Source organism: Staurois parvus, unplaced genomic scaffold, assembly GCF_062004578.1.
Source record: "Staurois parvus isolate SC_StPar_1 unplaced genomic scaffold, SC_StPar_1.0 ptg000704l, whole genome shotgun sequence".
Taxonomy (NCBI): domain Eukaryota; kingdom Metazoa; phylum Chordata; class Amphibia; order Anura; family Ranidae; genus Staurois; species Staurois parvus.
In genome coordinates, this window is record NW_028318500.1 from 5,389,680 (window position 1) to 5,411,678 (window position 21,999).

The window sequence follows — 21,999 nt, forward strand, 5'->3', positions numbered from 1 at the left end:
GGGGTCGCAATGGACCCTCAGAAGGTCTCAGCGATCCTAGATTGGCCTGAACCCACGGACAGGAAAAGTGTCCAACGTTTTATTGGGTTCGCAAATTTTTACCGGAAGTTCATCAAGAACTTCTCGGGTCTGGTCTCCCCCATCACTCAGTTAACCAAGCTTGGGACGCGATTCAGATGGACGCCCGAGGCACAGGAAGCTTTTGAAGCACTAAAAAGGTTATTTACCTCGGCACCCATTCTGGGCCATCCCGACGCCTCCCTGCCCTACATCTTAGAAGTAGATGCATCTGAAAACGCGGTTGGCTCCATCCTTTCCCAGCGGAAGGGCGCCAAGGAATTACTCCACCCAGTAGCATTCTTTTCACGGAAACTTACCCCTGCGGAGAGGAACTACGACATTGGGGATCGCGAGCTACTGGCTATCAAAACCGCTTTAGAAGAATGGAGGTACCTGCTGGAAGGTGCCTCCCACCCCATCCTGATATTCACGGACCACAAGAACCTGGAATATCTGAGGACGGCCAAACGTCTACGCCCACGACAAGCAAGATGGGCATTGTTTTTCTCGAGGTTCCAGTTCCACATCACATACAGGCCCGGCTCGAAAAACACGAAGCCTGACGCGTTGTCACGCATGTACGAGGACACCAAGGAGATTCCAGTGCCCGACACTATTCTTCCTGCAGGAAATTTCTTGGCCCTTCAGACAAACCTTCACTCCGAGATCCTGAGAGCGTCCACAGCAATGTCCACCTCCGATGGGGCCCCCCTCCAGAACAAGGAGGGACTCCTATGGAGGGAGGACCGGATTGTGGTGCCAGAGGATGCCCGAACCTTAGTCTTGGGACATTGCCATGACCATCCACTGGCAGGACATTTTGGGCCGGTCAAGACCCTGGAACTTCTCCGACGTTCCTTCTGGTGGCCGGACATGGCCAAGGATTGTAAGAACTACGTGGGCTCCTGTGCCATCTGCCAGCGGAACAAGCCTTCAAGGAATAAGGCGTGGGGCCTGCTACGTCCATTGCCCATCCCTGAACGACCCTGGCAGAAAATCTCCATGGACTTCATAGTCGAGCTTCCACCTTCACTGAACCACACAGCAATTCTCGTGGTCGTGGACCGCTTGTCCAAGATGGCCCATTTCATCCCTTTACGGAAAACCCCATCAGCAGCCGAGACGGCGCAAGTCTTCATTCGAGAGATCGTTAGACTGCATGGGGTTCCCGAAGACATCGTCTCGGACCGTGGGGTGCAGTTTACCTCGTGGTTTTGGAGGGCATTGTGCAAAGCCCTGGATATCAAGCTGTCCCTTTCCTCGGCTTTTCACCCTCAGACCAATGGCCAGACCGAAAGGACCAATCAGACCCTGGAGCAATACCTTCGATGCTACACATCATTCTCTCAGGACGACTGGGTGCCACTCCTCCCTTTGGCAGAATTCGCGTACAACAACGCTTGCCATTCAGCAACTGGACAGTCCCCGTTCTTCGCCAACTATGGGTTTCATCCGGTCTTCCTCCCGGACTTGGTCCCGGAATGCCCGATTCCAGCGACACAGGATGCACTGACCTTCTTCACCTCCAACAATAGGAAACTACAGGAAGCCATCCGTCAAGCCCAAGAGGACTACAAGAGGGCTTTTAATAGGAAGCGAAGAGGGGATCTGGTGTTGCAGCCCGGAGAGAAGGTTTGGCTGGCTACGTCGAACTTGAGGTTGCTCTGCCCGTCAAAGAAGTTGGGACCTAAATTTATAGGCCCTTTTTGCATCAAACGGATGGTCAATGAGGTGGCCTATGAACTTGTTCTCCCTGAGACACTCAAGATCCACCCTGTCTTCCACGTGTCCCTGTTGAAACCAGTAGTCCCTGATGCCTTCCCAGAACGGGAATCCAGGCCCCCGGAGGCCGTAACGGTTGAAGAGGAAGAAGAATTCGAGGTGGAGGCAATCCTGAAGTGCCGACGAAGGGGGGGCCAGACCCAATTTCTCATCAAGTGGAAGGGCTACGGCCCTGAGGACAATTCGTGGGAGCCAGCCCATAATGTCCATGCACCTAGGCTTGTCCGGGGGTTTCTTCGTGATCACCCGTGGTGGAGAGATCGGGTGGGCATCCGGAGGTTGCCCGTAGGGGGGGGGGGCAATGTCAGGGATCTCCTCGATCCCCGCCGCGATGGGCTCGGCGCAGGCGCACTGCTCCACCCAGCGCACGGGCACTAGGTCCGGGCCGGCCGCGGCGTTCGAGTTCGCGCATGCGCAGTAGAAGCCGCGGCCGCCCGCTGGGCACCAATGGCAGCGCAGGGCGGGATATTTAAAGGTCCCTGAGCTGTCATTTCGTTGCCTTCTGGTCTTACCTGCTTCCTGTGTTCCTGTACCTGTGCCTAGTAAGTTATTGACCCGGATTGCCTTTGACCTTGCTGATTTCTCCTGCCCAGACCCTTGCTTGCCTGACCTCTCTCCCTGGATGCCCCTTATTAGATCTGACCTCCTGCTGCTGACCTGGCGTGTGACCCGACGATTCTCTGCCTGCTCCCTTGTACCTTACCGTCCTCTACAATACCGACTCGGCCTGTCTGACTACGCACTTGCTCAGCCATCCATCCATCCATCCCATCGGGGTCACCCGACCTCCTCACATCTGGCTCTCCCTGGTTGGAGCCCCTGGCGAACACCACTACCACTGACAGGTGTGCTCAGTAGAGGCGACCTGGTCTCGGGGTACTACAAGTCCATCCCCACCATCAGGGGCCCTGGTGAACAAGTACCCTGGGGCTTAGACTCCGCGTTCTGGGCGCGCCTGACCAGTGGAGTGCTAGTGGTGCCGCTCGGCGGTCCCTCACAGTAATTTAATCTCAGTATAAATACAGCTGTTCTGTGAAGCCCTCAGAGGTTTGTTAGAGAACATTAGTGAACAAACAGCATCATGAAAGCCTAGGAACACACCAGATAGGGCAGGGATAAAGTTGTGGAGAAGTTTAGAGCAGGATAAGGTTATAAAAATATCCCCAGCTTTGAACATCTCACAGAGCACTGTTCAATCCATCCTTCAAAAATGCAGAGTATGGCACAATTGCAAACCTCAATCCTAAATAAAAAGGTATGCGCTAATAACAAACTTATACAAAGGTGTAGATCATCATCCAAAAAAACATTAGTGTTTTAAATAAATAATTATAGTGCCCAAACATAAATAAGTGTCCAAAAAATATATATATATATCTTCAGTGACTTGAATCAATTGTGAAAAATCCACCACCAAAGGAGATTAAATGAACTCACCAGAGCTAATTGCTGGTCAGTTTATAAACCAGCAACAGCGCTTGTGCTCTGGGAGCAATGAACCCGATGTCCAAATAGATATGGTGAAGTTTCAGATACTTCCAGATAATAATAATCACAGCCAAACAACTTTGCAGCCCAAGCTATTATGATGAACTTCTCCACTCTTTCTCATACCTCCATGAGAGCATGCAGTACACTCAGGGACAAAAAAGAGAACATAATGGTGCAATACGTTTTTTTCATTTATCTCTTTAATAAAAAAGGCATAAGGAAACTCACAAACAAGGTGTCCAACAGACACCAGCTTCAATCACAAAAAAGGGTTGAGATACATTTAACGCTCACCGCGGATCTCTCCCATACAGCACAGAACAGCAAGGCTCTCTAACGTCCACATCGAGTAGGCTACGCCCAACCGGTTTCATCACACCGACGTCATCAAGCCGCCCCTTTCATTGGTTCATTGCTCCCAGAGCACAAGCGCTGTTGCTGGTTTATAATCTGACCAGCCATTAGCTCTGGTGAGTTCATTTAATCTCCTTTGGTGGTGGATTTTTCACAATTGATTCAAGTCACTTAAGATATACTGTATATATATATATTTTTTGGACACTTATTTATGTTTGGACACTATAATTATTTATTTAAAACACTAATGTTTTTTGGATGATGATATACACCTTTGTATAAGTTTGTTATTAGCGAATACCTTTTTTTATTTAGGATTATTGTTGCCAAAATTTATTTTGGGTGGGAAATGCTGCTGACATTTTGGTGTTTTTTGTAAGTGGCGCTTTTTTCTTTTTTATTTGGTATACAATTGCAAACCTACCAAGACATGGCTGTCCACCTAAACTGACAGGCCGAGCAAAGAGAACATTAATCAAAGAAGCAGCCAAGAGGCCCATGGTAACTCTGGAGGAGCTGCAGAGATCCACAGCTCAGTTGGGAGAATCTGTCCACAGAACAACTATTAGTCCTGCACTCCACAAATATGGCCTTTATGGAAGAGTAGCAAGAAGAAAGCCATTGTTGAAAGAAAGCCCCGTTTGAAGTTTGCGAAAAGCCATGTGGGGGACCCAGCAAACATGTGGAAGAAGGTGCTCTGGTCAGATGGGACCAAAATGTAACTTTTTGGACTAAAAGCAAAACGCTATGTGTGGCGGAAAACTAACACTGAACATCACCCTGAAGATGCTACCCCCACCGTAAAACATGGTGGTGGCAGCATCATGTTGTGGGGATGCTTTTCTTCAGTAGGGACAGGGAAGCTGGTCGGAGTTGATGGGAAGATGGATGGAGCCAAATACAGGGCAATCTTAGAAGAAAACCTGTTAGAGTCTGCAAAAGACTTGAGACTGGGGCGGATGTTCACCTTCCAACAGGACAACGACCCAAAACATACAGCCAGAGCTACAATGAAATGGTTTAGATCAAAGCATATTCATGTGATAGAATGGCCCAGTCAAGGTCCAGACCTAAATCCAATTGAGAATCTGTGGCAAGACTTGAAAATTACTGTTCACAGACGCTCTCCATCCAATCTGACAGAGCTTGAGCTATTTTTCAAAGAAGAATGGGCAAAAATTTCCCTCTCTAGATGTGCGAAGCTGTAAAAATTAGAAGTGCAGCGCTAGTCAAATAGTTCATAGGATATAAGATATAAAATATAAAACTTCATATGAGTTCACATAATAAGTGTAGATAAACGATCCCCTCCGTAGCAGATTTCAAAAAGGCTTGTGACTGGAAACAACAGTAAAATTGCACACTCACCGGAAGCGCATAGGTAATGCACATTTAAATATAACCACCAAGGATCACTTAGGCAGGCGGAGTATATCAGGTGTCTGGTGAGCTTCCTTCTAAGGATTGGTCAGCACAGCAGTATGTCTTGGGGTTTAAGGTAGAAATCTGCTAGGTCCAGAGGTCCCCTTTAGGATGGATGGGTGCTCAGCCTGAATACAGGGCTCCCTTCCTCTGGATACTCGGTTAGATGAGAGTCGTCTGTAAGCTTAATAGCTCCTTCCTCGGGGAAAAATGTGTTCGTTTCCGGTCTGCACATCTATAAGTAAGACAAAGTGAGCGCCCTCAAAACAGCAGCTGCAGCACCAAAGGTACCCAAAACAAACCTTAATAAAACTGTAAAAATAAGAAGTGCAGCGCTAGTCAAATAGTTCATAGGATATAAGATATAAAATATAAAACTTCATATGAGTTCACATAATAAGTGTAGATAAACGATCCCCTCCGTAGCAGACTTTAAAAAGGCTGGTCACTGGAAACAACAGTAAAATTGCACACTCACCGGAAGCGCATAGGTAATGAGCATGTAAATATGACCACCAAGGATCACTTAGGAAGGCGGAGTATATCAGGTGTCTGGTGAGCTTCCTTCTAAGAGGTCTTCGGTGAATAAGCTATCGCGCATGGTGGTGCCCAGTGTTGGGTGTTGGAGGCGGTATTTCTCCGGTGACAGAGAGGAGCAGGCAGGCGGATTACTGAAGACCGGAACCGAACACATTTTCCCTGAAAAAGGAGCTATTAAGCCCTCATCTAACCGAGTATCCAGAGGAAGGGAACCCTGTATCCAGGCTGAGCACCCATCCATCCTAAAGGGAACCTCTGGACCTAGCAGATTTCTACCTTAAACCCCAAGACATACTGCTGTGCTGACCAATCCTTAGAAGGAAGATCACCAGACGACTGATATACTGCACCTGCCTAAGTGATCCTTGGTGGTTATATTTACATGCACATTACCTATGCGCTTCTGGTGAGTGAGCAATTTTGCTGTTGTTTCCAGTCACAAGCCTTTTTGAAATATGCTACGGAGGGGATCGTTTATCTACACTTATTATGTGAACTCATATGAATTTTTATATTTTATATCTTATATCCTATGAACCATTTGACTAGCGCTGCACTTCTTATTTTTATAGTTTTATTAAGGTTTGTTTTGGATGTCTTTGGTGCTGCAGCTGCTGTTTTGAGGGCGCTCACTTTGTCTTACTTATAGATGTGCAAAGCTGGTAGAGACATACCCAAAAAGACTTGCAGTTGTAATTGCAGAGAAAGGTGGTTCTACAAAGTAATGACTCAGGGGGACTGAATACAAATGCACCCCACACTTTTCAGATATTTGTAAAAAAATTTTAAAACCATTTATCATTTTCCTTCTACTTTACAATTACAACTTTGTGTTGGTCTGGGGGAATGTCACCAGCACACCGAGGATCACCAGTATGGGTCCAAAAGTTTTAATGAACGATCACATAGTTACAGCAAGGCAACGTTTCGGAGTCTCGCAAGGACCCCTTCATCAGCCATGTGTACTTTGTGTTGGTTGATCACATAAAATCCCCCAAAATACATTTATGTTTTTAATGGAAACATGGCAAAATGTGAAAAATTTCAAGGGTTATGCATACTTTTTCAAGGCACTGTATGTGTGATCATTCACACAAAAGAAATCACCATCCATTTACAAAAGCAACTTTGATATTCCCTATATTGTGTCTTCCATATTGTTAAAATATTTTAAGTGAAATGTACGTGAAACAAAATAAAAATGTTCACACCTCTGAAATTTCGGCAAACTGAGCATTGGCCTGGCAGCATTTCTCAGCTGTCTCCATGGCAACCTCATAGTTGTCAACAAAGGCGCGATACACACCCAGCTGACTGGCCTAAAAAGACCAAAGGAGGAAAGAATAAATTAAAAATGCAGAGTGATGAGTTAAAGAAAGTCACATATGAATTGCAAATCAGGACAAATAAGCATTCCGACTAAAATAGAGAGAACAAACCACAGATGCGCAATGTGAATGCAATACCTGTCAAGGCTGTTATAAGCCTTAGCTGTCCCCCATTAAAATGATCCTTTGACCCATACACAATTATAAATTACAAGACCCCACTACAAAATCATAACAGGAGTCAGGCTTTTGAGATTGGACAGACTTGGGTCAGAAATCCTAAGACTTTTTGACCTTTGGTGCAGTTTCACCTACAGTATATCGTGTCCCCAGCTCTATCACCACTTCCCCTTCACCCCACACTCCCAGTTGCCCTTCCAGTCTTTTGCTCACCTGAAACCAATCCAGCAAGGATGTATTTTCCAGGTCAGGCGCACACACGCATGCTGCACTCTCATTCTTTTTTATCGAGCTTAACTGTCAACAGAACAGCCAACTGTCCACAGGAGTAAATGGAGAGTACAGAGAGCATGGGCCCAGTTGGCAGCCTAGATAGCGATACATTGCTGGATAGGCAGCAGGCAAGTATAAAACCTGGAGAGAGGGCTTTCTTCTTTATGCAGTCCTGGTACAGAGACCTGGGCCTTTCTAAAACACTAAATACTTCAGCATGCTATTGCAAACACAGCAATCTCATATAAGCTTGTGAAATGTATTTCATATTTGTCTGTTGAATGCTATCGCTACCATTATGGAGGCAGACAGTACTGCCCCCCCCCCCCTGTTCTTTTGGCACTGTAACAACTGTATAGCCTATAGCACATATGTCAAAACACAAGGCCCGCGGGCCGAATCTGGTCCCCCAGGACAGGCCCTTGTACCCAGTTTTTCAGCTGAAAAATGTCTAAACTCTGTTCTGCCACCGACTCTCACCTTCCGCTCTCTGCTGTCATTTGTGAAAAAAAAAAGCCTTCTGTGTTTACAAGGACAGCTTTGCTCTGGGCGGCTCATAGCTCAACAGATCCCTCAAGTACTCTTCAACCGTGCACTCTGTATACAGCGTACCCCTGAACTCTGTATACAGCGTACCCCTGAACTCTGTATACATCATACCACTGAACTCTGCACATAACGCACTCCTGAACTCTGCACATAACCCACTCCTGAACTCTGCACATAACCCACTCCTGAACTCTGCACATAACCCACTCCTGAACTCTGCACATAACCCACTCCTGAACTCTGCACATAACCCACTCCTGAACTCTGCACATAACCCACTCCTGAACTCTGCACATAACCCACTCCTGAACTCTGCACATAACCCACTCCTGAACTCTGCACATAACCCACTCCTGAACTCTGCACATAACGCACTCCTGAACTCTGCACATAACGCACTCCTGAACTCTGCACATAACGCACTCCTGAACTCTGCACATAACGCACTCCTGAACTCTGCACATAACGCACTCCTGAACTCTGCACATAACGCACTCCTGAACTCTGCACATAACGCACTCCTGAACTCTGCACATAACGCACTCCTGAACTCTGCACATAACGCACTCCTGAACTCTTCACTCTGCACATAACGCACTCCTGAACTCTTCACTCTGCACATAACGCACTCCTGAACTCTTCACTCTGCACATAACCCACTCCTGAACTCTGCACATAACCCACTCCTGAACTCTGCACATAACCCACTCCTGAACTCTGCACATAACCCACTCCTGAACTCTGCACATAACCCACTCCTGAACTCTGCACATAACCCACTCCTGAACTCTGCACATAACCCACTCCTGAACTCTGCACATAACCCACTCCTGAACTCTGCACATAACCCACTCCTGAACTCTGCACATAACCCACTCCTGAACTCTGCACATAACCCACTCCTGAACTCTGCACATAACCCACTCCTGAACTCTGCACATAACCCACTCCTGAACTCTGCACATAACCCACTCCTGAACTCTGCACATAACCCACTCCTGAACTCTGCACATAACCCACTCCTGAACTCTGCACATAACGCACTCCTGAACTCTGCACATAACCCACTCCTGAACTCTGCACATAACCCACTCCTGAACTCTGCACATAACCCACTCCTGAACTCTGCACATAACCCACTCCTGAACTCTGCACATAACCCACTCCTGAACTCTGCACATAACCCACTCCTGAACTCTGCACATAACCCACTCCTGAACTCTTCACTCTGCACATAACGCACTCCTGAACTCTGCACATAACACACTCCTGAACTCTGCACATAACACACTCCTGAACTCTGCACATAACACACTCCTGAACTCTGCACATAACACACTCCTGAACTCTGCACATAACACACTCCTGAACTCTGCACTCTGCACATAACACACTCCTGAACTCTGCACTCTGCACATAACACACTCCTGAACTCTGCACTCTGCACATAACACACTCCTGAACTCTGCACTCTGCACATAACACACTCCTGAACTCTGCACTCTGCACATAACGCACTCCTGAACTCTGCACTTTGTATGTAGCACACTCCTAGTGCACAACCAGCCCTGAGAGGGTAACCATACTGCTGATGCAGCCCGTGATGAAATTGAGTTTGACACCCCTGGCCTATAGTTACAATTGCGCTCTTACTCTCTCTTTTTTTATAAGAAAAAAACTGCTATATAACATCCAATACCACCCACATTTTACCTTCCTAACTCTCATCAATCTTTCGCAGAAAAGTTTCCTAATCAAAGGTCTATGATGCTTTTTATGGTCGTGTGCTATGATAACAGTTTCATTAATGCTTCAATATAACTCCATTCCTGTCTCCACAATGCTAGAAGCACATTCATTTATGGACACATAGTCATATAACAGACAAAGCAAATTCCAGACATTGTTACAGAAGTCTAGCCCAAGTTAAAGGGACGCTTTTGGGAATTAAGATGTATCATAAATCTTGGCCTACTAAAACCATAATTATAATATTTTTGTTAAACTCTACACAGATGGCATTCTATATTTAGTTTCTGGGCTACACACTCACCAGTTTTTGGAAAAGGTCCCCTACTCTCTGCTGGTGGCTCCATTTCTGCACCCGTGGAAACAACGCATCATAAAACTCTTTATGGATTTCATACAACTCTGGGACTTTGAAGAAAATTGTTTCAATCTGCTGGATGGTCAGAACTGGCTGTGAGGTGGTTGCTGCAGCTTTAAGGGGTTTCATTGGCTGAAGAAGGAAAGAAAGCGTCAGTCTATTTGATTTCTAATGATCCTGTGGACAATATTGGACAGTTAAGCATACAAATATCTATTGACTTACCAGAAGCAGAGCCTCAAGGTGGCTAAGATAGGTCTCTTCACTTGCCAAGATTGCAGACAGCACCCACTTCCTCATCTCTAGGCCCTTTTCAATATCCAGCTCATTCTGTGGGAAAAGAAGGACTGTTTAATCTGGTGCTGGGGAACAGTTCTACGTGTAAACCCTATAGGTGCCTTCTGTCCTTTGTGCGTAAGACTTTTATCATTCCTTTGGGGATTTAAGCCATTTTGGATGCTTGATTTTCCTTGTTAAGTGACCATATAAATGAAAGTGATGGGGGATATATGTGGACTGTCACTGCTGACCTCATGAAATGGCTCTCTGTAGATTAAGACCTAGTTCCATTGGCATTGTAGCCAGGGAACTACAGTGGATATAAAAAGTCTACACACCCATTAAAATGTCAGGTTTCTGTGATGTAAAAAAAATGAGACAAAGATAAATCATTTCAGAACTTTTTCCACCTTTAATGGGACCTACGAACTGTACAACTCAGTTGAACAACAAACTGAAGTCTGTTAGGTGGAGGGAAGTAAAAATAAAAACTAAAATAATAATATGGTTGCATAAGTGTGCACACCCTTAAATTAATACTTTGTTGGAGCACCTTTTGATTTTATTACAGCACTCAGTCTTTCTGGGTATGAGTCTATCAGCATGGCACATCTGGACTTCTCTTCCTTGCAAAAACACTCCAAATCTGTCAGATTGCGAGGGCATCACTTGTGCACAGCCCTCTTCAGATCACCCCACAGATTTTCGATCGAACTCAGGTCTGGGCTCTGGCTGGGTCATTGCAAAACTTTAATCTTCTTCTGGTGAAGCCATTCCTTTGTTGATTTGGATGTATGCTTTGGGTCGTTGTCATGCTGAAAGATGAAGTTCCTCTTTATGTTCAGCTTTCTAGCAGAAGCCTGAAGGTTTTGTGCCAATATTGACTGGTATTTGGAACTGTTCATAATTCCCTCTACCTTGACTAAGGCCCCAGTTCCAGCTGAAGAAAAACAGCCCCAAAGCATGATGCTGCCACCACCATGCTTCACTGTGGGTATGGTGTTCTTTTGGCGATATGCAGTGTTTATGTGCTAAACATATCTTTTGGAACTATTTCCAAAAAGTTCAACCTTGGTTTCCTCAGACCATAAAACATTTTCCCACATGCTTTTGGGAGACTTCAGATGTGTTTTTGCAAAAATGTAACCGGGCTTGGATGTTTTTCTTTGTAAGAAAAGGCTTCCATCTTGACACTCTACCCCATAGCCCAGACATATGAAGAATAGGGGAGATTGTTGTCACATGTACCACACAGCCAGTACTTGCCAGATATTCGTGCAGCTTCTTTAATATTGCTGTAGGCCTCTTGGCAGCATCCCAGACCAGTTTTCTTCTGGTCTTTTCATCAATTGTGGAGGCACATCCAGTTTTTGGTAATGTCACTCTTGCGCCATATTTTCTCCACTTGATGATGATTGTCTTCACTTTGTTCCATGGTATATCTAATGCCTTGGAAATTCTTTTGTACCCTTCTCCTTACTGATACCTTTTAACAATGAGATCCCTCTGATGCTTTGGAAGCTCTCAGCGGACCATGGCTTTTGCTGTAGGATGCAACTAAGAAAATGTCAGGAAAGACCTACTAGAACAACTGATCTTTATTTGGGGTTAATCAGATGCACTTTACATGATGTCAGGTGTGTACTGACTCCTATTTAACATGATTTTGAATATGATTGCTCAATTCTGAACACAGCTACTTCCCCAGGTATAAGAGAGTGTGCACATTTATGCCACCACATTATTTTAGCTTTTTATGTTTACTCCCCCCCCCAAAAGATTTCAGTTTGTTTTTCAATTGATATGTACAGTTTATAGGTCACATTAAAGGTGGAAAACGTCCTGAAATTATTTATCTTTGTCTCATTTTTTTTTACATCACAGAAACCTGACATTTTAACAGGGGTGTGTAGACTTTTTATATCCACTGTAGCATTTTCAAAGAGAAGTTAACAGTTGCAGCCTACTCTCAGCATTGTTTTCCTCTAATCACATAGAGGCTGATCCCGCTTATTGATGCAGACAGTAAGTATAAGGAGAAATAACCAGTTTATTAATCCGTCTCTCTAATAAACTGGACAAAATCTCACACTTTTGTTTCTGTGCAGATCAGTGACACGTACTAATACGTGGGTGCAATCTTAGGCTCTTGCAGACTTCCAAGTGCCTGACAGCAGAAGATCAATGGACTACAAGGGCATTCACCAGCACCCTCGTAGTTCATTGAGAACTAAAAGCCGTCAGTTGCAATGACTTCTGGTACTTGTAGTCTATTCATTCTCAGGAAGCTGTGAATGAATGATGTGGCCAGAGCACCGAACAGCTGCACTATTTTCAAATTGTGACAGCAGGTGAGGGGAGAAGATTCTACAGTATAACGAATGATATTAGCAAAGTATTGTCTGGTTTAGGTCCCATTTGTGCACACTGGGTGTTCAGACCATGTGAACAAGGCTCCAATATTTAGAAGCATTTCTTTTGTTCCGAGCATTCATCCCTGGGCACATATTGCCCTAAAGTAGCACTCGGTGCAGCTTTCAGCTGCTCATAGAGTTTAAATGGGTACCAGCAGTGGGGCTGGATCTGTGCTTTCCACCCACAGCTAAAACACCAGAGCCTTACGCACAGGGGCTAAACACCCATTGTGTATGGGGCCTTATAGCTCTGTTTGAAGTATAGCTCTTTGTTTGTATTTATTGTTAGGTAAATTTCATTAACTGTTGGGGTTACTAATTATTTGCAATATAGCCAATACTCCTACATACATTTACTATACAGTATATCTCCTAAAGAAGCGGACATCATAGTCTGTGGAACATTTTGAGAGGGAAGAGTTCTGCCAGCCTTCCACTGGACTGGATCTTATCCTTTGACTGAGAGTCGGTTCACACCATGCAAGCATCTGAATTGTGTGAACTTGTCCTGAAGCAGAAATGTGAGTTTTTCAGCATTTTTGCATTAGCATTTAGCAGCGTTTTGCTGTGTTTTTTTACCAAATAAAATTTTTTTGCCCCAAAAAACGTCCAAAAATGCTGGTGTGCCGCGATTTACTGCGTTTTACCAGGTTAGAGCGTTTTTACGGCTAAAAAACTCCTGGGTTTTTTTTCCAGTCAAAAAATGCCCCAGACAAAAATCGTTGATTACAGTCTGTGTGCGCATGGACACATAGGATAACATGCTGGGGGTTTACTAGCTGTAGAAAAACCATCAAAAGCCAAAAACAGCCGCTGTAAAAATGTCCAGTGTGCATGAGGACTTATAGTCCATGTTTAGCATTTATTTATTTTTTTTTTTTTAAAGAAGGTTGTTCATCCACTTGCCTACAGGGCACTTATACCCCTTCCTGCCCAGGCCAATTTCCGTCTTTCAGCGCTGTTGCACTTTGAATGACAATTGCGCGGTCATGCAACATAGTACCCATATGAAATTTTTATCATTTTTTGTGACACATAGAGCTTTATTTTAGTGGTATTTAATCAACTCTGGGTTTTTTTATTTTTTCTTAAACCAAAAACCACTGAAAATTTTGAAAAAAAAAAAGTTTTTTCTTAGTTTTTGTTATAAAATTTTGTAAATAAGTGATTTTTCTCCTTCACTGATGTGCGCTAATGAGGCTGCTGTGATGGGCACTGATAGGCTGCACTGATGGGCACTGATGAGGAGGCACTGGTAGGTGGCACTAATGGGCATTGACAGGCATCACTGATGGGCACTGAAAGGCAGCACTGATACATGGCACTGAGAGGCGGCACTAATAGGCGGCACTGACTGGCACTAATAGGCGGCACTGACTGGCACTAATAGGCGGCACTGACTGGCACTAATAGGCGGCACTGATAGGTGACACCGATAGGCAGCTCAGAAGGGCACTGATATGTAGCATTGATGTGCATTCGTATGCACTGATATGTGGCATTGATGTGGCACTGATGGGCACTGGCACGTGGCACTGATAGACACTGACAGGTGGCACTGCTGGGGCTACACTGATCATCAGGATACACTGATCATCAGTGTCCTGATGATCAGTGTACATGTCCCCTCCACGGAAAACTGATTACCGGCTCTCCTCTCGAGCTGTCAGCGTGACAGCTCGTGAGGAGACAAAACGCCGATAACCAGCATTTCCCTGTTTACCTGTGATCAGCTGTGATTGGACACAGCTGATCACATGACTAAGCCGACATCTTCGGCTCTTACCGTGATCGGTGATCCGCTGTGTCCGAGGGACACAGCGCACTGCCGATCGCCGCGCTGCGTACTCCCTGAGCCGCGCATGCACAGTGAGAATGAGAGGACGTCATATGACGTCCTCCCAGAACGAAAGAACCACCTTGCGCCCGTCATATTACCATATGGCGGGCGGGACATGGTTAAATAAAGTGAATGTTTTAATGAAACTTTATAGTCATCATTGTAGCATCTGAAAAGTCCCTACAAATTCTTGTAGAGTAACATGAAGCTATGGCTCCTTACTGATAAGCCTTGCTGACAGACTCAGGGTCGGTTTACACCTGAATCGCACAGGAATGTGGTCTGCATTTCTGTAAAATTCCTGTGCACCTCATTGCAGTGCGATTTTTAGTAAATTCATGTGAATGGGTTATAAATCACACTGGATCACATCAAAAGTAGTGCAAGCATGACTTTTCAAAAACACACTGCACCAAATCGCACAGCACTGTGGTGTGCATGCAGGCAAATGCACTGTGATTGCGATCTGTGTCTGAGGTGTTGTCAGGAATACAATGACACCAGCAGCAGATCATACACATAATGCATTTTGAATATGGTGTGGGATACCAGCATGGAACGTGGGTTTCCTGCACTTCATTCTGATGTGAATGTGCCTGCATTCAGGGTGTTGTTTGACTGCTAACGGAGCTCCTCTGGTATGACAACAGAGGTTGTAAAGCTGGACTGTACCAATGTTGAAATTGCTACATGTTGGAAGGCTCAAACTAAATCTGAATTATTCCAAAGCAGTGAGATTTTAAAGCTGAGCTCCACACAAAAAGGGAAGTTCTGCTTTAAGGACTGGTCCCCCACTCCCCATTAAGGATTGGAACCTTTGGGGAGCGGGTACCCGAAAATGACAGCTACCCGCTCCCACTTTCACTGCGATTGCCTAGGCGATCGAAAGCAAAGGTTGTCCTCCCTCCCTCCTTGTAGTCTTCTGGGACACGTGACAGGTCCCAGAAGACTACGGGGCCATTCACAAAGTGACGCGCTACTCCCACATGCGCAGTGGGCACCCGCCTGTGAAGCCACAAGCTGTCACAGCCGGGTGCCCACACTGAAGATTCCAACACCAGGAACACAGGTTGGCCGGTGAGACGGGCTGCAGGGGGGGTGGTACACCGCAGGATTGAGGGACAGGCAAGTGTCCGTTTTTTAAAAAGTTAGCAGCTACAGTTTTTGTAGCTGCTTTTAATTTTTTTTAATTTTCACTGGAACTCCGCTGTAACTATTTATTACAGTTATTTATATAGAGCTGACAATTTATACCAAATATTCATCTTATGTTGGGTACACATGGGCCAAATATCGGCCAAAATCAGCTGGTAGTAGAAACCATATGACTTTCGGCCCATGTGTACAGCTCCCTGTCCAATAGAAGACGGTCTTATCTCATTTTCAGTGTATGTCAAATAACATCTGTTTTTTCCTATATAATACAGAAATGAACAGACACCATAAAGCCTAACCTGAAGGTACTAAGCAACAGAGTTTGAACAAGGCTAAACAGGTCTATTCCTTCATGGCTCACTTTCCTCTTCCTCGGTTTATAATGGCCCACTTACTGATTTATTGGATTCCAGAGATGCAGAGGAGAGGGTGTCTCTGCTACCACGACTCTTGGCACTGAGCTGGGGGGAAGAACTGGGGGAGTCATCAATATAGGGCATAAGGTCATGCTGTGTCCTTTGTTCTTCTGTAGTGCCTGGGGGTGTTCTACAATTTGGTGCATCTGAAGAGGAGAGAATATGTTCAAAATGTATCAACTGTATTCAAATCAAGTTAAAACCACATCATTGTTAGAAAAGGTCTGTTAAAAGAAAACATTTCATTTTTAGTTATTATCCTAGATATCAACTTTATATTTTTTCCTTTTTTCTAAAATATAGGAATCTATAGAGCATCCACTAGACTTGGCTCAACACAATTTCTCGGTCTTTCTTTTAATGCCTGGTTAGCTAGGAGCCTAGGCTGCCCATAAGAAGATATAGTTTTTGTGCAACCAGTAAACTGAACGGAAAAAACCAAGCCCATCCAGTTTGTGGATGGGGGAATCCTCCCTGCTGAGCTATTGTATTCTGACAGTGGGGAGTCTTCTCTGCTGCTAGAATACACTGATCAGCCTACTTCGCTGATCGAGCGGGGAAAATCTAACAGGCAGTTCTATAGAAGTCGATCAGTAGAACCTCCTGCCCATACCCGTATCGAAATTCAGTTAGTTCAGAAATTTCAACGTATGTATGGCCAGCTTTAGCCAGATAAGGAGGCTATTGTTTTCAGTGAGTCTAGTGATTTATAGGCATGCATTGTGAGGAGGAGCAGTAAAGCACAACCACTGTGTAGCTCTACAAAGCAACACATCTTGATGAGATTCTTTCCATCAAACTGATCTCGTTTACCTGTTTATCTAAAGAGACATTGTGAAAGACTATACACTACCTTTTAGGTAGTTGCAAACCTGATGATTGTATGGTGACCAAGGATTCATAGGTGATTGGCTAAAAGCTGAACTTTAAGTGTTCATGTACACTGCAGCTGATAAACTCACGTTTAGGAGAGGTTCAGTGTTTTTTCAGCAGCCCCTGAACTCTGCCTAATGTTTTCCTATGTATCTATGTACACATCATCATTTACAGTCGTTTACAGGCAGTTGAGTTTACAGTCGTTTTTTTTAATGCAGAAAACTTGCGCTCAGCAGTAGATTTTATCAGCGTTTCAAACGCAAACTGCTTGCAAACGTATGAAAACGCATTTATAGGCGTTTGCATTGGATATTTTTTTTTTAACTTTTCCATTTCCAGATGCTGTCCAGAACCTTTTTTCATCATGAAAAATGCATGCAAAGCATTTTACTGGTACTCAAATAGACCTGGTACATCATACTTTGAGGTTTTGCATGAAAAAAAATATGTTAGACACTGCTGCAATAATTTCTGCACAGAAATGAGCTGGAACACATCCAAACACCACAAAAAAAAAAAACAGCTAATCTCAACACATACTGCTCTCTATTTCTCTCAAAATGTCTGAAATAGTTAATTTTTTTACTGTTTTTCAGTGTATTCTGGGCATCCTGGAAGGTCTCCTGAGGTTATCTTAAAAAAACGCTCAAACACGCATAAAGTGGTATGCAAATGTGGGTAAACAGATGTTTTTAGGAGGAGGAGGAGGAGGGAGGAGGGGGGAGGGGGGAAGGGGGGAGGAGGGAGGAGGGAGGGGGAGGGGGAGGGGGAGGAGGAGGAGGAGGAGGAGAAGGAGAAGAAGGAGAAGAAGAAGAAGAAGAAGGAGGACTGCGTCCTCTTCCATTTGGGCTGACCGGATCCAAGGCAGCTGGTTGTAAAAGGGACAGCAAAGTCCATTTACTCCCAGTAGCCCATAGACCAAAGCCAGCTCTGTCCATGTTCACATGGACCTGTCATCCGCCCCGCTCTGATTGGCAGGTTATCAGCTCTCAGATCCCCTGCTGATCAGACAGAAGGCGCCCGTGTGAAACGGCCTTTACAGTGCCTCAACTGCTTTTTTTTTTTAAGGCCTCATGCACACTGGGTGTTTAGACACGTGTATGAGACTCTGACATTTAGGTGCGGGTAGAAGGCACAAACACACTGTCCAGCCCTGAGGCTGGCAGTTAGTAAAAGTATATAAAAGACTTAAAGTGTTACTAAACCCAGGACCCTGCATTCACTATATCTGATCTCCCACAGTACACACAACATGGAAACGCAATTAATTTTAGTAAATATAAACTGCTAAATAGCTTTTCTCATCAGCAGTTAGAGCAGTCTTGTGACTTCAGCTGAGCACTGGTTAAAGCTCGTAGGAGGAGTTTTCTTTCTGCTCTAGGAGGATGCAAAACCTCTGACCGGACAGTGCTGATTGGTCATGTGCTGATCACATGCACTTTCCCAAGAAAAAAAAAAAACCTCTCTGGTAATACACACTAAACTGAGCATGTGACTACCGGTTCAGTCTGTCTTATCATGTGGACATTTGAACAAGAAGAGGGGCAGAGAACACAGGACCAAACATCCTTTTTACACAATGCAGAGGATTAACCCCTTAGGTTCCACAGTGAGTATATCAAGCATGATTTACTGCATCTACAGACTGATTTTACTGTTGTGGGTTTAGTAACACTTTAAGACTGGTACCCACAATGAGAGTATCGGACAAATAATCTTCCATTTTTTTGTTTTTGCATGCTAGTCTCATATCAAAAACAAATACGTTACTAGAGGTACAAAAATTCTCTTGAGACAGAATACAACTTCCCGCAATTATGTAATGTAATATTTTGTTTTCGAGCATGCGCAGTTTTGTTCACTTGATTTTTTACAGACGAATTCTGTACTGATTAAAAGAAATTAATTTGTTCGTTCTGTTATCTTATGAGAACATTTTTCGTGCTTGTCCCTTGGGATAATTTCACACAAACTGTCGTAATCGGCTCTCAAAAGCTGTGTACCAATGGTCAGATCATCATACGAGTGCGCCGAAAATGTTGTTTTTGTCCGATATTCTCACCGTGTGTACTAGGCATTACAGCTGCTGTGTCTGGACAGTGCACCAAGAGCTACTAATGTTTAGGCCAGTATGTGCCCATTGATGAATGCCCTGAATGACTGCTTGTATGCTAGACATGCATCCCTGGGCACATACTGCCCTAAAATGTAAGTAGCAGCTGGTGTACCACCGAGCCGCAGCAGCAAAAGTAAGTAGCACTGAGTGTACCACCGAGCCGCAGCAACCAATGTAAGTAGCACTGAGTGCACCATCGAGCCGCAGCAGTAAATGTAAGTAGCACTGAGTGTACCACCGAGCCGCAGCAGCAAATGTAAATAGCACTGAGTGTACCACCGAGCCATAGCAGCAAATATAAATAGCACTGAGTGTACCACCGAGCCACAGCAGCAAATGTAAATAGCACTGAGTGTACCACCGAGCCACAGCAGCAAATGTAAATAGCACTGAGTGTACCACTGAGCCGCAGCAGCAAATGTAAATAGCACTGAGTGTACCACCGAGCCGCAGCAGCAAATGTAAATAGCACTGAGTGTACCACCGAGCCGCAGCAGCAAATGTAAATAGCACTGAGTGTACCATCGAGCCGCAGCAGCAAATGTAAATAGCACTGAGTGTACCACTGAGCCGCAGCAGCAAATGTAAGTAGCACTGGGTGCACCATCGAGCCGCAGCAGCAAATGTAAGTAGCACTGGGTGCACCATCGAGCCGCAGCAGCAAATGTAAGTAGCACTGAGTGCACCATCGAGCCGCAGCAGCAAATGTAAGTAGCACTGAGTGTACCATCGAGCCGCAGCAGCAAATGTGAGTAGCACTGGGTGCACCATTGAGCCGCAGCAGCAAATGTAAGTAGCACTGAGTGTACCACAGAGCCGCAGCAGCAAATGCAAGTAGCACTGAGTGTACCACTGAGCCGCAGCAGCAAATGTAAATAGCACTGAGTGCACCATCGAGCCGCAGCAGCAAATGTAAGTAGCACTGGGTGCACCATCGAGCCGCAGCAGCAAATGTAAGTAGCACTGGGTGCACCATCGAGCCGCAGCAGCAAATGTAAGTAGCACTGAGTGCACCACCGAGCCGCAGCAGCTGTCAGTCTCTCGTAGACTTTTACAGGCAGCCAGCAGCAGGGTCGGACAACGCATCTATGCTTTCTTCCTACACCGTAGTCTTCTGCACTGGGGCTAAACACCTAGTTTGCATTAGGCCCTAAGGCTGCATTCACACTTTAGCATTTTGTAGCTTGAAGCTCCAAAAACGCTCAAACTTAAAAAATCAATTGTTCTCTCTGGGGCCTTTTAGTGCGATTAGGTGTGAACAGGCACCATAGAGAACAATTAATTTTTTGAAGCTTTGAGCTTCAAGCTACAAAACGCTCAAGTGTGAATGCAGCCTTAGTTGTCTTATGTGAACAGATTACGAAACCAACTTTCTGTACAGACCAGTAAATCCACATTATAAACAAACTCTAAACAACTAAAAAAAAAAAAAAAAAAAAAAAAATGCCATCACGTACACGATCACCTGGAATTTCCAAGGTTAAAAAGGTAAAAAAGCTGTAATCTTGTTTCACTGAAAGAAGACTGGTGGGAGGAAGCCGTTACACTGTGTAGTAATTAACCAATTAATACCATCCATTTGTATGTGACATATTGTTTCTACAGTAATTACCATACATGACTGCTTTCCAAAGTCAGTCTGATAGAGTCCCCCCTTCTCCTTTCCCAGCTTTTGTGTACGTGGCTTTACAACATAATTGAGTACAACATATATGCAACCAACCCTGTGAAATCACAGCTCTGTTCTGCATGATTATGCAGAAAATGAAGCAACAACAGGCGAGGCGATGGAAACACAAGAGAGCAGACGGAGCCCCTACTCATTCCCCTGTGCCCCATAGTGTTTGTTTTTGGCCTCCTGACCCGTTTTTCTACATTTTCTCATTCTTTCCCGCACCGTTTGGCCCACTATGCACTCCCTTCCTCGTTCACATACGACATAGGAATTGGAGAGTGGTTTTTCCAGTCTGATTGGTGAGTTAGGAAACCGTGTCAGTTTCACACAGATGTAATCTCAGCGAGCGACATACACAGGGTTAGGGAGTGGAATGAAAAGAGTGATGACTGCATCAAGACAGACAAATAGTTAGCATGTGTGGGAAAAGGTAACCTGTGACATGTGCGGGATGCATGCCTGGAATGGACACACATGAAATAGCTGTGTGCCACAGGACAGGAATGCAGTACGACGATAAGTGAACAGAACCCATCTGTGTGATCACAGCTCCCAGGGTGAGCGGCCAGGAAACCCTGAATCCAGGAAATTGGCCATCGAATGGAAACATCAAGGTGGCAGCCAAAACTCAGCAACACGCCAACCCATAGTAGGCTGATCACAGCTTTGTATCATTACCTTGTGGTAGTCATCATGAAATTAAACCTTTTCTATCATCATCATCCTCTACTGGTAATACTAGCCAAACCTGAGGCTGGTATGACAAGAACTGAAGCTGAAGGGTGAAAACCAGAGATGGTGACTATAGTAGGCAGGGGTGTATTTACCACAAGGCAAACAAGGCATTTGCTTAGGGCGGCATTTTTCAGGGGGCAGTGCTGCCCCCAGAAAGAAGGGTTGGAAGAAGGGACACACGCAGCATGGGGACCAGGTGGGATCTGAGAGAGGCTGTGGGCTGTTTGATGGTGTATGCAGAGCCCAATTCTTGTTCCTGGCTATGTCCAGAGCTGTGAAAGTGAGTGTCTTCTCTCTCACCGGGGTGGGGTTGCCAGTGTATGGGGACAGTGGTAGGCTCTCTTGGGTGGGGAGCTGGGATGTTGTTGGTCAAAATAAGGCTCTCTTCGTGTTGGAGGGGGGTG

General features: G+C 45.1%; 1 protein-coding gene across 2 annotated transcripts in view; it reads right to left on the reverse strand.

The window, feature by feature from the left end:
- Positions 1-21,999, reverse strand: part of BCR (BCR activator of RhoGEF and GTPase) — an 88,663-nt gene that overhangs the window by 30,257 nt on the left and 36,407 nt on the right. For both annotated transcript variants that reach the window (XM_089653239.1, XM_089653238.1), the window contains exons 2-5: positions 16,173-16,339; positions 10,315-10,419; positions 10,036-10,221; positions 6,864-6,971 (exon numbers count right to left, since the gene is read on the reverse strand). In XM_089653239.1, coding sequence (XP_089509365.1) covers positions 6,864-6,971; positions 10,036-10,221; positions 10,315-10,419; positions 16,173-16,339 — 566 coding nt within the window. The remainder of the gene's footprint in view (positions 1-6,863; positions 6,972-10,035; positions 10,222-10,314; positions 10,420-16,172; positions 16,340-21,999) is intronic.